Source organism: Phyllostomus discolor, chromosome 3 (genome assembly GCF_004126475.2).
Source record: "Phyllostomus discolor isolate MPI-MPIP mPhyDis1 chromosome 3, mPhyDis1.pri.v3, whole genome shotgun sequence".
In the NCBI taxonomy this organism is placed as follows: domain Eukaryota; kingdom Metazoa; phylum Chordata; class Mammalia; order Chiroptera; family Phyllostomidae; genus Phyllostomus; species Phyllostomus discolor.
In genome coordinates this window covers 204,592,100-204,603,893 of record NC_040905.2, presented here as the reverse complement: position 1 = coordinate 204,603,893, position 11,794 = coordinate 204,592,100, and the positions used below count along the sequence as shown (strand labels likewise).

The following is an 11,794-nucleotide window of genomic DNA, read 5'->3' as shown; positions in this document are numbered from 1 at the left end:
TTTCATGTTGTTTATTTCACCACCCAAACTGACATCATAAGAAAGGTCGCAGGTCATGACATCACCCTGAAAGGAACCTGCGGAACTGGGGGAAGGTGTCTCCCTTCAGGAGCAACAGGTGTCCCTGCAAATGGGTAGCTGCTCCCTGAGGGCCTGGATGCGACCCGTCCACCATCAGGCTGAGGTGCTTCTAGATGGTGGAGTTCCTTAGGATGGGTGAGGTTGTGCCTCCTCCTTCAGACTGGCAGCTATCCCAGCGAGTGGGTAAGAGGTGGGGAAGGGACCTCTTGTCGAGTTTGTCTCTGCTCCCCAGTCCCCAGGCTCAGGAGCCCCACCAGTGCCCAACACTTTTCCTTTTCTATCCCCCACTTCACCTCCAACCTCTGCAAGTTCTGCACCCCCTGTGGGCAGGCTCGCTGGCCAAGGGGGCATTTTGCCCTCTTCCAAGATGGCCACCGCCACCTCTGTGACAGGCCTGGTCACGTGGGAACCGCTGCCTATGAGGTCGCTGGGGATTGGACGTTGATTGTCCCTACCCGGGCCCCGTCCTAAGGCGACGAGGGCCCTTGTCAACCCGAGCCTGAGCGATCATGGCAACGGGCTCCGGCAGGGAGCGCGTGGCAGCGGTGGTAGCGGTGGCAGTTTGGTCGCGGACTGGGACGGAGGGCCGGCGGCGGCGGCGGTGGCAGTGGCCCTGGCACCGGCCCTGAGCGCCATGCAGCCGGGCGGCTCCAAGAGGGAGTTGGCGGTAGGGTGGGAGGCGGAGGCGGTGGCCGCGGCTGAACCGCAGGCAGCGGCGGCGGCGGAGCAGGTCCGCGTGGACGCTGGGGCGTCCGGGGAGCCGGAGCGCAAGGCGAGGGAGGAGTCGGCCAAGGACCCGGTCCCGGCGCAGCCCCGCGCGACCGAGGAGGGGGACGCCCGCGTCCTCCCGCGGCCGCCCCCGCGCGCCCGTGTCCAGGCCGAAGCTGGCGCTCGCACCGGGTCTCTGGCCGCAGGGGAAGCCCAGGAGCAAGGGCCAAAGTTGCAAGCGGAGCCCGAGCCGCCGGTCGGGCGAGTACCACTCTCTGCGGCCCGTCACCGTGGACAGCTCCAAGGCCAGGACTTCCCTGGACGCCCTGAAGATCAGCATTCGTCAGCTCCAGTGGAAGGAGGTGAGGCCCGGCCCCACCGCGTGGGCGCAGGGGGGTGGACAGGACGACTTCGCAGGAGCTGGCCGGCCCTGGCCAGGTGCGAGGGCTGAGCTCCAGCCGCAGTCCGCTCATCCCTCAAAGCCTAGCCCCCAAGTCACTTCCTCCGCAAGGCTTTCAGCCCCTCCAGGCCAAGTAGCCACTCCTTCCTCCTGCGGTCCCACCGCGCTGTGGTCTCCGGCGCTCAGCACCCGCCTCTCCACACTGTGGTACATTTGTTTGTACGTCTGTCTGATCCAATAGCTCGTGAGTCCCGGAGGCCTGGGACCCTCTCTCTTCCACTTCCTCATTTCAGTTGTATTTGTTGAGCGCTTACTGTGCGACTCTTGGGCAGTGTAACAGTTTGTAGGTTGGAGGCAGACAGACCTCGGGTCTCACCTGCCACTTAGCCATTGTGACCTTGAGCAAGCTGCTTCGCCTCTTAAGCCCGTTTCCTCCTCTGTAAACTGAGGCCAATGATACCTCTCTCACAGTGTGGAAGTATCGGAAGACTCGCTGCTTCCTGTGGCACGGCACAGGTGTGCAATAAATAGTGCACTGTCCTCTCTCTCTGCCTGCAACACCATCACCGTCACCACCACCAGCATCACCGACAGCGTAGGCACTGTATTTCTATTCCAGGATTTGGCACGTAGCAGGTGTCAGGAAGTGGTGGATGAAACCACTTCCTGTGGTGAATGAAGGAATGGGCTATTTGTTCCTGAGCCCATCACAGACTGGTGGGGACTGGGATGAAGCCCCAATGACATCCAGGCGTGTCGTTGCAGTTGGCTTAGTGGATATTAAGCCTTTTGACTTTATTTGCAGCATCTAAGTCTGTTAGCTTGGTTTCAGGTGTGTGAGGATTGTGACTCAGGGTAGTCGAGTCTGGAGGCTCAGACCCAGACGGTCTGCTGATGGGTCGGGATGTGCCACAGGCGATGTGAGGACTCGGGTGTACTTAGGCCCGGGCCTCCATGTGGTAGATGTCAGGGACAGTTCTGTGAAGTTGGGACTTGCAGAGATGGCCACGGAGAGGATCGATGAGGTCAGAGGGCTGATGACCGAGCAGGAAGGCGAGACTCAGGCAGGGCAGACTTCCGCCGGGTGGGTAGGGGTTAGACACTGGGAAGTCTGACTCCAGATGTCAGGGTCCTCAGCCTTGGGGTTTGGGGTTCAGGGCAAGAATTGCAAGCCTAGGACCCCTGGAGAACGGTGAGGGAGGACCCTGGATTCTGGACCCTGGGTGGCAGGTCCAGGCCAGTGATAGGAAAACCAGAACAAGATAAAATCAGAGAACGCCTTAGCGCCATGGTCCTAATGAAGAGAGGACCCAGGGACTGAATCCAGGCCACAGAGTCAGGCGAGGCTGCTTGGCCCGAGCAGGGCCTGTGCTTAGCTCAGCTCTGGGACACAGAGACGCAAAGCTGGCTAAGATCGCGAGAGGTGGAGCCAGATGGACCCGGAAATTTGGCAGGCGTACGTGCCAGCCCAGGTCCGTCCACTCACTCCCTTAGGGTTCACGGGTGGATGCTGGGCCCCCGAGGATAAAAAGATGATTAAGATGTAAGGTGCCCTTGCCCCGAAGGACCTGCTAGTTCGGAAGGAAGTAAAACACAAGCGAACAAACCACTGCAGTGATTACAGGCCTCGGCTGCTGCTTCCCGGAATGCCCCTCCCCCAGTGGGTGTGTGTCTGACTCCGTCGCTTCTGATCCCTGACCAAGTGCCACTCCCTCAGACAGGCCTCCCTGTGGGTCCCTCTGTTGGCCCGTGCTCTCCCTTATTTTTCCTATACCATGAAAGTCTGCCCGAGACTGCATTGTGTACCGTTTGTTCATTGCCTGTTTCCCGCATTAGAATGTAAGCTCCACGAGGGCAGGGGCTTTGTTCTGTTTGCTTCTGTACCTCCGGGTGCTCAGCACAGAGAAGGTGCTCAATAAACCGATGTCAAATGAATGAGTACGTCACGTGATGAGTGTTTCTCTCTCTCTTTATGTAGAGCTGTATGTGATGGGGAGGTGGAGGAGGGCCAGCTCGGGAGGGCTCCCTGGAGGAGAGAGCCCTGAGCGGAGGTTCTGAGTCCTGAAAAGCTGTAGGCATTATTTAGGGGCTGTGGACTTAGGGTCCCCTGGCTGAGGAGTAGTTCGGCAGAGCAGAGGTGCATTCAGGGTTCCCTGTGGCTGGGCCATTGAGCAGGTGACCGAGAGTGATGGGAGATGAGGCTGGAAGGAAAACGGCGGGGGGACCAGATCGGGGTGCCGTGCGGTGGTGGTTTGCTCTTTGCTGGAAGGCTGTTTGAGCCGCTGCAGAATTTTAAGTTTCTCCATTTGTTGGCTGTGCTGTCTCGGCAAGTGTGTTCAACTTTGGGGGCCTTGGTTTGCCTCCCAGTGAAATGGGTGCGGGTTGAGCCGTCTCAGAGGCTCCCAGCCTCTCTGCTGCTGCAGCCCCATAATGGTGACGTCGTTCTACACGAGACCCTTGCACTGGTGAGCCCAGGGGGGTGGGCACTTTCCAGGGCACTGCCTGTCACCGCCCCCCTCCCACCCCAGCGCTTGCCTTTCTCTCCCGCTCAGAAAGCGTATTGTGTAAGTAGAGATGCTCATTCTAGCATATTGTATACCATAATTCACAACAAGAAGGCTTTACTACTAGATGCGTGATTATTTACTTAATGCTGCTCTCTCCTGTCGGTCAGTGAGGTCCTAAGAGCAGGGGTGGCATCTGACTTGTGTCCCCAGCACACTGGAGCGCTCAGTAAATGCTCACCTAAGGACTGGACGAAATACTTGTAACAGAGCCCACATCTCATCCCGACACCCTAGAATGTGGCGTTTGAGAAGTGCCAAACGAGGCAAATTTTGGAGTTCCCTCCAGTGTTAAACAAAGGTTATGGAATTCTTAGTGCTGCTACAAAGTTCACTTCGTGACAAGTAAACTGTAGGTGAACGGCTCCCAGCACAGCACAAACCTGCGACCCCTCCAGGCCTCAGCAGCCTCCCCCGTCTGTCTGTTGCCGGGGCGGTGCTGGAAAAGCTCCGTCTCCAGCGCTCAGCACTGGCACTCTGGGAGCAGGGACATCCACTGGGGCCCACAGTGCAAGGAACTCAGCCAGTGCCCCTTGCCCGTCACACTGTGCTCCTGTTGCAGGCCTTGCGAGTGCCCAGTTGGCCGGCTTTGGCAGGGGTGGGTGGGTGGCCCAGGCAAGAAATGAGGGTGTGAGTGCCAACCAGGGTGAAAGTCTGTGCCTGCTTTTCTGAGTGCGCAGCGAGGGGGGCTGCACGACACTGTCCAACTTAGCAGGGAAGGAGGGAAAGAAGGGGGAGGGAAAGGGGAGGGAAGAAAGGGAAAAGGCAAGGGAAGGGAAGGGAAGGGACGGAAGGGCAGGGAAGGGGAAGGGACGGAAAGGAAAGGAACGGAAAGGAACGGAAGGAAGGAAAGGAAAGGACGGTCACTGCCGGCTCCTTCCTGGTCCCTTCCCGTCCCTCCCTTCCCGTCCTTCCTTCTTTTCTCTTCTCTTCTCTTCTCTTCTCTTCTTTCTCTTCTCTTCTCTTCTCTTTTCTTTTCTTTTCTTTTCTTTTTTCTTTCTTATTCCCGTACATTTGACAACAACAGCTGTAATGAACCCTTCCACAGCTCTCTCCCTGCATCGGACACTCACTCTTCTGAGTGTCTCACATGCATGCAACCTCCCAGCACCGTAACCAGTGCCCGATCGTGTCCATTTTACAGAGGAGGACATTGAAGTGCACAGAGGTTAACTTAGCCAAGGTCGCCCAGCTGGGTAAGCGGCAGGGCCAGCATTTGGCACAGGTATTTTACTGAAACCAGCTGTCAGTTCTGTCTCTTCCCCTGCTCCCTGCGGGCTCTCTGCCCACGGACTGGCTCGGGGGTGGTAGATGTCCAGCAGCTCCCGCGTCAAGGGACAGACAGGCCCACAGACTGACAGTCTGGCCCGGGAGCTGGGTGGGAAGAGGGCATTGCATACGGAGTAGGAACACAGGCAGGGAATGCGGATTAGGTTTTATATGCGGGGTGTGGGGTGAGGGCAGTTCAGAGCCCATGTTGGGGAGCAGACAGAGGGGAGAAGGAGCCAGATCACAGAGCACATTGATGGCCATGCTAAGAAGCCTTCTCATCTGTCTGGATAGGACCACAGCTCTCGCCGTGTGTGGCCCAGGCTCCCCATCCCAGTCTCGGTCAGTCCCAGGTGACCCTTGCCAACCGCCGACTCCCCGTTCAGTCGTACCCACTCCTCGAGGGTCTGATCCAGCCGTATCCACACTCTTAAAATTTGTTTTGAAGGGAAAAATCAAATGTTAGCTCGGTAAACTTGCAATTGGGTGAGAATTTATTCTAGACCGGGCAGACCGTGTGCACAGGGCCCCCGCTGAAGTCACGGCAGGAAAGAGAGGGAGGGTTGCTGGCTCGGTGAATATTTGCAGGATCCACGGTCCACTTCCAATCACGTGATCCTCTCTCCTCCTCTCCCGCATATTCGTTCGCAGTTTGACACTCTCATTAGAGAAGCGCTTAGGGAAAAGACGCCTCGGAGGGCAGAGGCCACGGTTGCTGCGAGCCGCCCTCCCTGGAGACGCAGGCTGTGTGTGGTGCGCAGCGGCGCCATGGACACCAGCTGCCGCGGATGAGGCATTTGAGAGAAGGACCTCTGTCGGCAGTGGTTTGCATCAGCCCCTGGCCCGAGTCTCTTACAGTGCAAGCTCTTGGTTTCAGAGACCCCAGACCATGAGATCAGTGATCGATCGTGGTTCTCCGTTGCAGATGGAGGGGCATCTCTTCTCCTGCGTCACACACACCACGGGGCGCCTCGCCCTAACAGCGGCCTCGACTGCCATTTGTGTAAACGTTTGTTTGCCGGGGTGTGTTCGAACCGTTGTCTAGTTGTCTTTATAAATGCCTTGCATGTCCTTCTCAGACCTTTCTGACGGCGCCCTCTCCTCTCCCATCTGCTTCTGTGCCTTCCGGGTGAAGCCTTCTCACCCTTGATGGAGCTGGACGAGTAGGGCAGCTTGTCCGTGGTGCCACCACCCCTGGGTGTTGTGTCGCCGCTCCAGGAGTTTGTGCAGTCCCCCTGCCCTGCTCTCACGGAGGCCGGCTTTCCTAGTTGCTCTTTATGCCGCTAGGGAGACTTTATTTCTCTTGGTGTCGGAACTGTGGTTTACTGGGATTTTAAAAAGCAATGATGGAAAACATTCTAGACACCTTAGATTATTTACAAAAGTCTTTGTTCAGTTTCTCTAAACAATATGTGCATGTCAAAATACATTTCCCAAGAATATAAAATAAAATCCCCAAATCCCTGCTCCCTTGTCCGCACTCCCCTCCTTTCTTCCCCTCAAATTCTCCTTAGAGGCAACACCAGGCTTACGGTTCGGTACGTCACTTTCCAGATGTTTCTTCTGATCCCTGTATGTGTCAGGATAACTGCATTGGGCTATCGTAACAAGCAGCCACAACATGCCAGAGGTTTAACAGCAAAGGTTTATTGCTTGCTCACAATTTGGGGTCCACTGTGGGCTGGTGGGGGGTAGAATTCTGACTTAGATGTTTGCCTTTTCTTTTTTGATAGTGAGCTCGAGTGGCTTGGAACTGTAATCTCAGATCGCCCTTTGAGGCTTGTGTGTACAGCGGGGTTTTCCTTCTGAGCGGATAGATGCCTCAGAGGGCCCTGCTAGTCCGCTGTCGAATGCCTGCAACGGCATCTTCGGTCTGGGGCTTGTTAGGCTGTAGGCACCGTCGAAATCCGACTGCAGACTGGCGTCAGAAAGGGTCATGATCAGGCATCTGAGGGGGTGCACTTTCCCTTCTGTGTTTCCTTTCCTGAGCTGATGCCAAGACAAAGGAGGTTTTTGCTGCCGTTTGTTTGTTTTTGAGTTCACCCACTGAGAACATGGCCTTGCAGGGGGTCTGACTGGATACAGGAGTTTCTAATCCCATGACCACATGCAGAGGCTGGACCATGGCCTACGTGCAGGGGAAAGATAATTTACATGTACTTTCACAAAGATGCTCTGGCTGCGGAACAGAGAATGGGTCAGAGGGGGGTTCCAGGGTGGAGGCAGGGGCACCTTAGGGTGCTACTGTAGGTCTCGGGAGAGGTGGTGTCATGTGGGATGGGACGGTGCCCCAGGTGAGGAAGGTCGTCGATCGAGAGGGTCTCTTTCGACCTCACAGGCAAGAAGGGGCTGGAAAGAAGGATTTCAAGTCATGAAAGACAAGGACCTATATCCCAGATTGCTCTATCCAGCAAAGCTTTCATTTAGAATGGAAGGACAGATAAAGTGCTTCTCAGATAAGGTCAAGTTAAAGGAGTTCATCACCACCAAGCCCTTATTTTATGAAATGTTAAAGGGACTTATCTAAGAAAAAGAAGATAAAAAACATGTATAGTAAAAGGACAGCAAACTCACAATTATTAACAACCACACCTAAAACAAAACCAAAAGAAACTAAGCAAACAGCTAGAACAGGAACAGAACCACAGAAATGGAGATCACACGGAGGGTTAGCAACAGGGGAGTGGGAGGAGGAGAGAGGAGGGAAAAGGTGCAGAGAATAAGCAGCATAGATGGTAGGTAGGAAATAGACAGGGGGAGGGTAAGAATACTATGAGAAATGTAGAAGCTGAAGAACTTAAGTATGACACATGGATATGAACTAAACAGGGGAATGTGGGTGGGAGAGGGTGTGCAGGGTGGAGGGGAGTGAAGGGGGAATGGGACAACTGTGATAGCATAATCAATAAAATATATTTTTTAAAAAAGAGAGAGGGTCTCTTTCCCTAGACGTGAGGTGCTCAGTAGCAGGGAGCTCGTCTTGCTCATCTTTGCATCTCTCAGTGCCTGGCACAGAGAAGGCTTTCAGCAAACGCTAATTAAATTGAACTATGTAACCAGGAACGGCTCTAGCGCTGTCTTTCTGGACTGCCTTCGAAGTGACCGTTTTCTCTAAAGGGAAACGACCTCAGAGATCCCAGGTGGCAAACGCATCGTGTCTCCGGTGTACCAGAGTTCCAGCCAGAAACAGAGAGCCCGCTGGCTGTGAGCCTTAGGTTTTGTCCGGGTTCCCTTCCGTGATAACGTAGCTTTCTTTAGCCCGTGCACTTGTCTCTTTCTTCAGGGACTTTGGGCTCCGTGTGAAACTACCTCCACAAAGCCTTATCATCATACTGAATTGTGTTGCCGTTTTCCCAGAGACGGCTAAACTCGATGACTCTCTAGGCAGGTTGCAATGGTGCTCCGCTAACGGCGTGTTGTGACTGTGGACACTCCTTTCTCCCGAAGCTTTCCCCTCGGGAAGAGCGCTGTGTCTAGGGAACAGGGGGGAGGCAGGTGGTCTTTCCTGGGTGACGCTGAACAAGCTTCGGCTGGTCTCCGAGGGTGTTGTCTGAAGAGTTTACGCGATACTGTTCCATTAGAATGTGCAGTAGTAGTTCTAGAAAGTATGGTGACTGAGGCATGCATGCATGATTTTAAGTTCTGAGGCCTTGATTATTCATTATTTGAAGTCTTCATTATTCATTTAACGAACATGTGTTGAACGTCCACCGAGCCCCAAGCCCTCTGCAAGGCACCGGTGATAAAGACACAGACACCATCCCTGACCTTGAACCAGGGCCGCCACTGGTCCCTACTGTCCTGTCCTTTTGTGTGAATGAGAAAAAGGTGCCCCTACTCCTCGAGGAGAAAATATTAAATTAATCAATATATTATTTACACCCCAAACAATTGTTACAGCAAATGGATTATTAACAATAAATGAATATTAGCTACTAAACAATACTTACATGGTATAACAAAATTCTCACCAATGTAGAACTTGGAATTCAGAACTGCTCTGGCTTAATAAATGCCAGGTGATTGGACCGCACATTTAAACTTCACATTTAACTAACGCACGGATGTGCCAGTGAGAGAGTTTTTTAAAAGGTTGAAAGCAAGCCCTGGCTAGCGTAGCTCAGTGAATTGAGCGCGGGCTGTGAACCAAAGCATTGCAGGTTCGATTTCCAGTCAGGGCACATGCCTGGGTTGCAGGCCACAGCCCCCAGCAACCACACATTGATGTTTCTCTCTCTCTCTCTCTTTCTCCCTCCCTTCCCTCTCTAAAAATAAATAAATAAAATCTTTTTTTTTTTTTTAAAAACAGTGAAAAGAACAGCTATTTAAAAAAAAAGTTGAAAGCACTCGCCAATCACACATCAGAGGTGAAAGCGGATCTTATTTAGAAACATGGCTCATTTTAGATGCTCCTGGGGCGACAGAGCCTTTGGAGAAACGTCCCTGTCGACCAAGGGGAGGGAACACCGTGTATTGTCGTTGAGACGAGGCCCGAGAGGGCCCCGTGCCGGGAGGTCCCCGTTGTAGATAGAAGACTGCCCCGGGTCATCCCGTGTTTGTCCGCCAAGCCAGAGTATTTCTGAGTTCCCAGCTTCAGTCAACCACTGCTCTCATTATGATAATATGCAAAATCCTATATTATTAACATTGATTATGAGCAATCCATTTGTTGGTAGAGTAAAACATATAATTATAAAATATGAAATGTGTTCAAAGCATGAAAGACGCCTGTTCGTGGACATCATGGCACACTCACGTGGGACCTAAATAACTTTGGGTGGTGGCCGGCTCCGCCCCCGTGGGAGCAGATGTCGCCCGTGGTTCCTCGGCGAGCCGCGGAGAGCTCTCTCGGAGATTGTATCCCATGCGATGGGGACCGTGGGGGGCCCACAGAGTTGACCTGGACGCTTGGCCAAGGTCTGTGCGTGTGGGAATGGAGTAAGGAACATAGTCTTTTTTGGACGTGTTTGGCTGCTCAGGGGCCTCCAACCAACCCTTCTTCCCAGGTTCCTGCTGCTCCCTGGGTAAGTGAGACGCTGAGCTCCAGACGGGGGAGGTGTTGCTATTTTTAGACAGACTGCGCTCACCTCTCCTGTCGCCCACACCTCCTCCCGCCTTCAGCCTCCGCTGCCATCGCATGAATCAGCCTTCTAGTCGTGGCTGGCTTCCTTCTCTTCCTTTCCCACCGGATTTAAACTCAGCTCGTGTGAGGGCTGCATCTGTCTTGTTTATTATTATTGTTATTGAATCCTCACGCTCCGGAGCACAGTGCCTGGCATAACTGTATAATAAGCTTTTGATCGATATGGGCTGACGTGATTTTTTTTACTCACCCCCAAACACTTCCCAGCCCTCATTTTGTGCGGCGGACTCCCCTGTGCGCGGGGCAAACACAGCAGTGGCCCAAGCGCGATTCAGGGGGCGCTGTCTGGTTGTCATGCCCCGCCCCCCAGAGAAGAGCAGTGTTAAAGGGAGGGGGGCAGCCAACTCCCTCAGGGCTCAGCGAGGGCCTCGGACCGTGGGCAGCCTCTGAACTGCGTCCGTCCATCTGTCTGTCTGCATGGAAGAGAGGGCTGAGCAAGGCTCCGGGGGTGGGCGGGGGCGGGACAAGTGTCCAGGCAGGACACAGCATGCACGGCAACGTGGGGGCAAGCTAGAGTGCGGGGAACAGGGTGGCGGGGGGGCACCGCGGAGTTATTCCGGCTGGAATATGGATGGATGGATGGAATTCGAGGAGCGGAGAGTGATGAGTGATTGGACTGGAGAGGCAGGCGGGAGCCAAGGCCTAAAGGTCTGGGAGCCATTGGGAGGTTTTGAACAGGCGTGTGTTTGTGTGTGAGACACACTCATGTTTGTTTGTGTGTTGGAAAGACCCCCCCCCCCCCGGCTGTGGTGTGGAAGGCATATTTAGGGGTTGGGTGGTGAGCTGGGAGGAGGGAAAACCTTCCCGGGGGCAGGGACAGGTTACTTTCCAGTGTCGGGCACATGAGCCGCCAGCAGCGCTCTGATGCAGGTAGTGTGTGTCCCCTTAGCTCCGCCCGACAGATGAGCGACTGTCTGCAGGGCTCACACCCAGGTCCCTGCTGGTGCCGAGTCAAGTGCAGTCTCCTCGCCCGTGTGGTAAGGCCCAGTCAAGGGCAGTGCTGGAGAGGCCACTGGCTCCCGGGGTCTCTCTTCCCCAGGGACCCCTGTCTGTCTTTCCGATGAGAAAGGGGCCTCAGGCTTCCGGCCTCGGAGGGTCATCGCATGTGTCCCTCCAGGCCACGGTGCCCCCTTCCCTGAGCCTCCTTCCGGGCAGAGAGAGGCGAGGCCCAGGGGACACCTGCTTGAAAGCCATCGTCCTCACCGTGGGGAGAGACTTGTGAGCCACTGGCGCTCTCTCGCCTGGGCTTCACACTGCTGTTTAAGGAAGGCCTCGGCCATGATGCGCCATGGACCCGTGGAAGTAATCAGGGACAGACTTCGAGACTCAGAGTTAAATCCGATTTAGGTGCTTTGGAAACAAAAGAAGAAAGAGGCGGCTCACAGGGCCTGGCCCTCCTCCCAGGGGGAAGGGGAGGGAACAAACCTCCCTCCAGGGTCCCAGCCGAGGGGGGCCCAGGTTGGGAGCATCTGCGTTGGTTTTCTGACTTCCTGCCCGCAGGGCCAGCGCTGTGCGTTCTGGAGGCGAGGAAGCTGCGTGCCCAGGACGCTGACCAGAGGGGTGGAGCTGGCATCTCAGCCCGGGGCCACCCTCGCAGTTCCTGCTCCTCCCCCGCACCCCGCCGCCTGC

The 11,794-nt window shown here is 55.1% G+C and overlaps 1 protein-coding gene across 1 annotated transcript in view; it reads left to right on the top strand.

The window, feature by feature from the left end:
* Positions 1–537: 537 nt before the first annotated feature.
* TTLL11 (tubulin tyrosine ligase like 11) overlaps positions 538–11,794 on the top strand; it is a 190,109-nt gene continuing 178,852 nt past the window's right edge. Inside the window, 2 exon segments of the mRNA XM_036022170.1 lie at positions 538–942; positions 944–1,151. Of these exon segments, the coding sequence (XP_035878063.1) occupies positions 716–942; positions 944–1,151 (435 nt within the window). The 5' untranslated portion in view covers positions 538–715.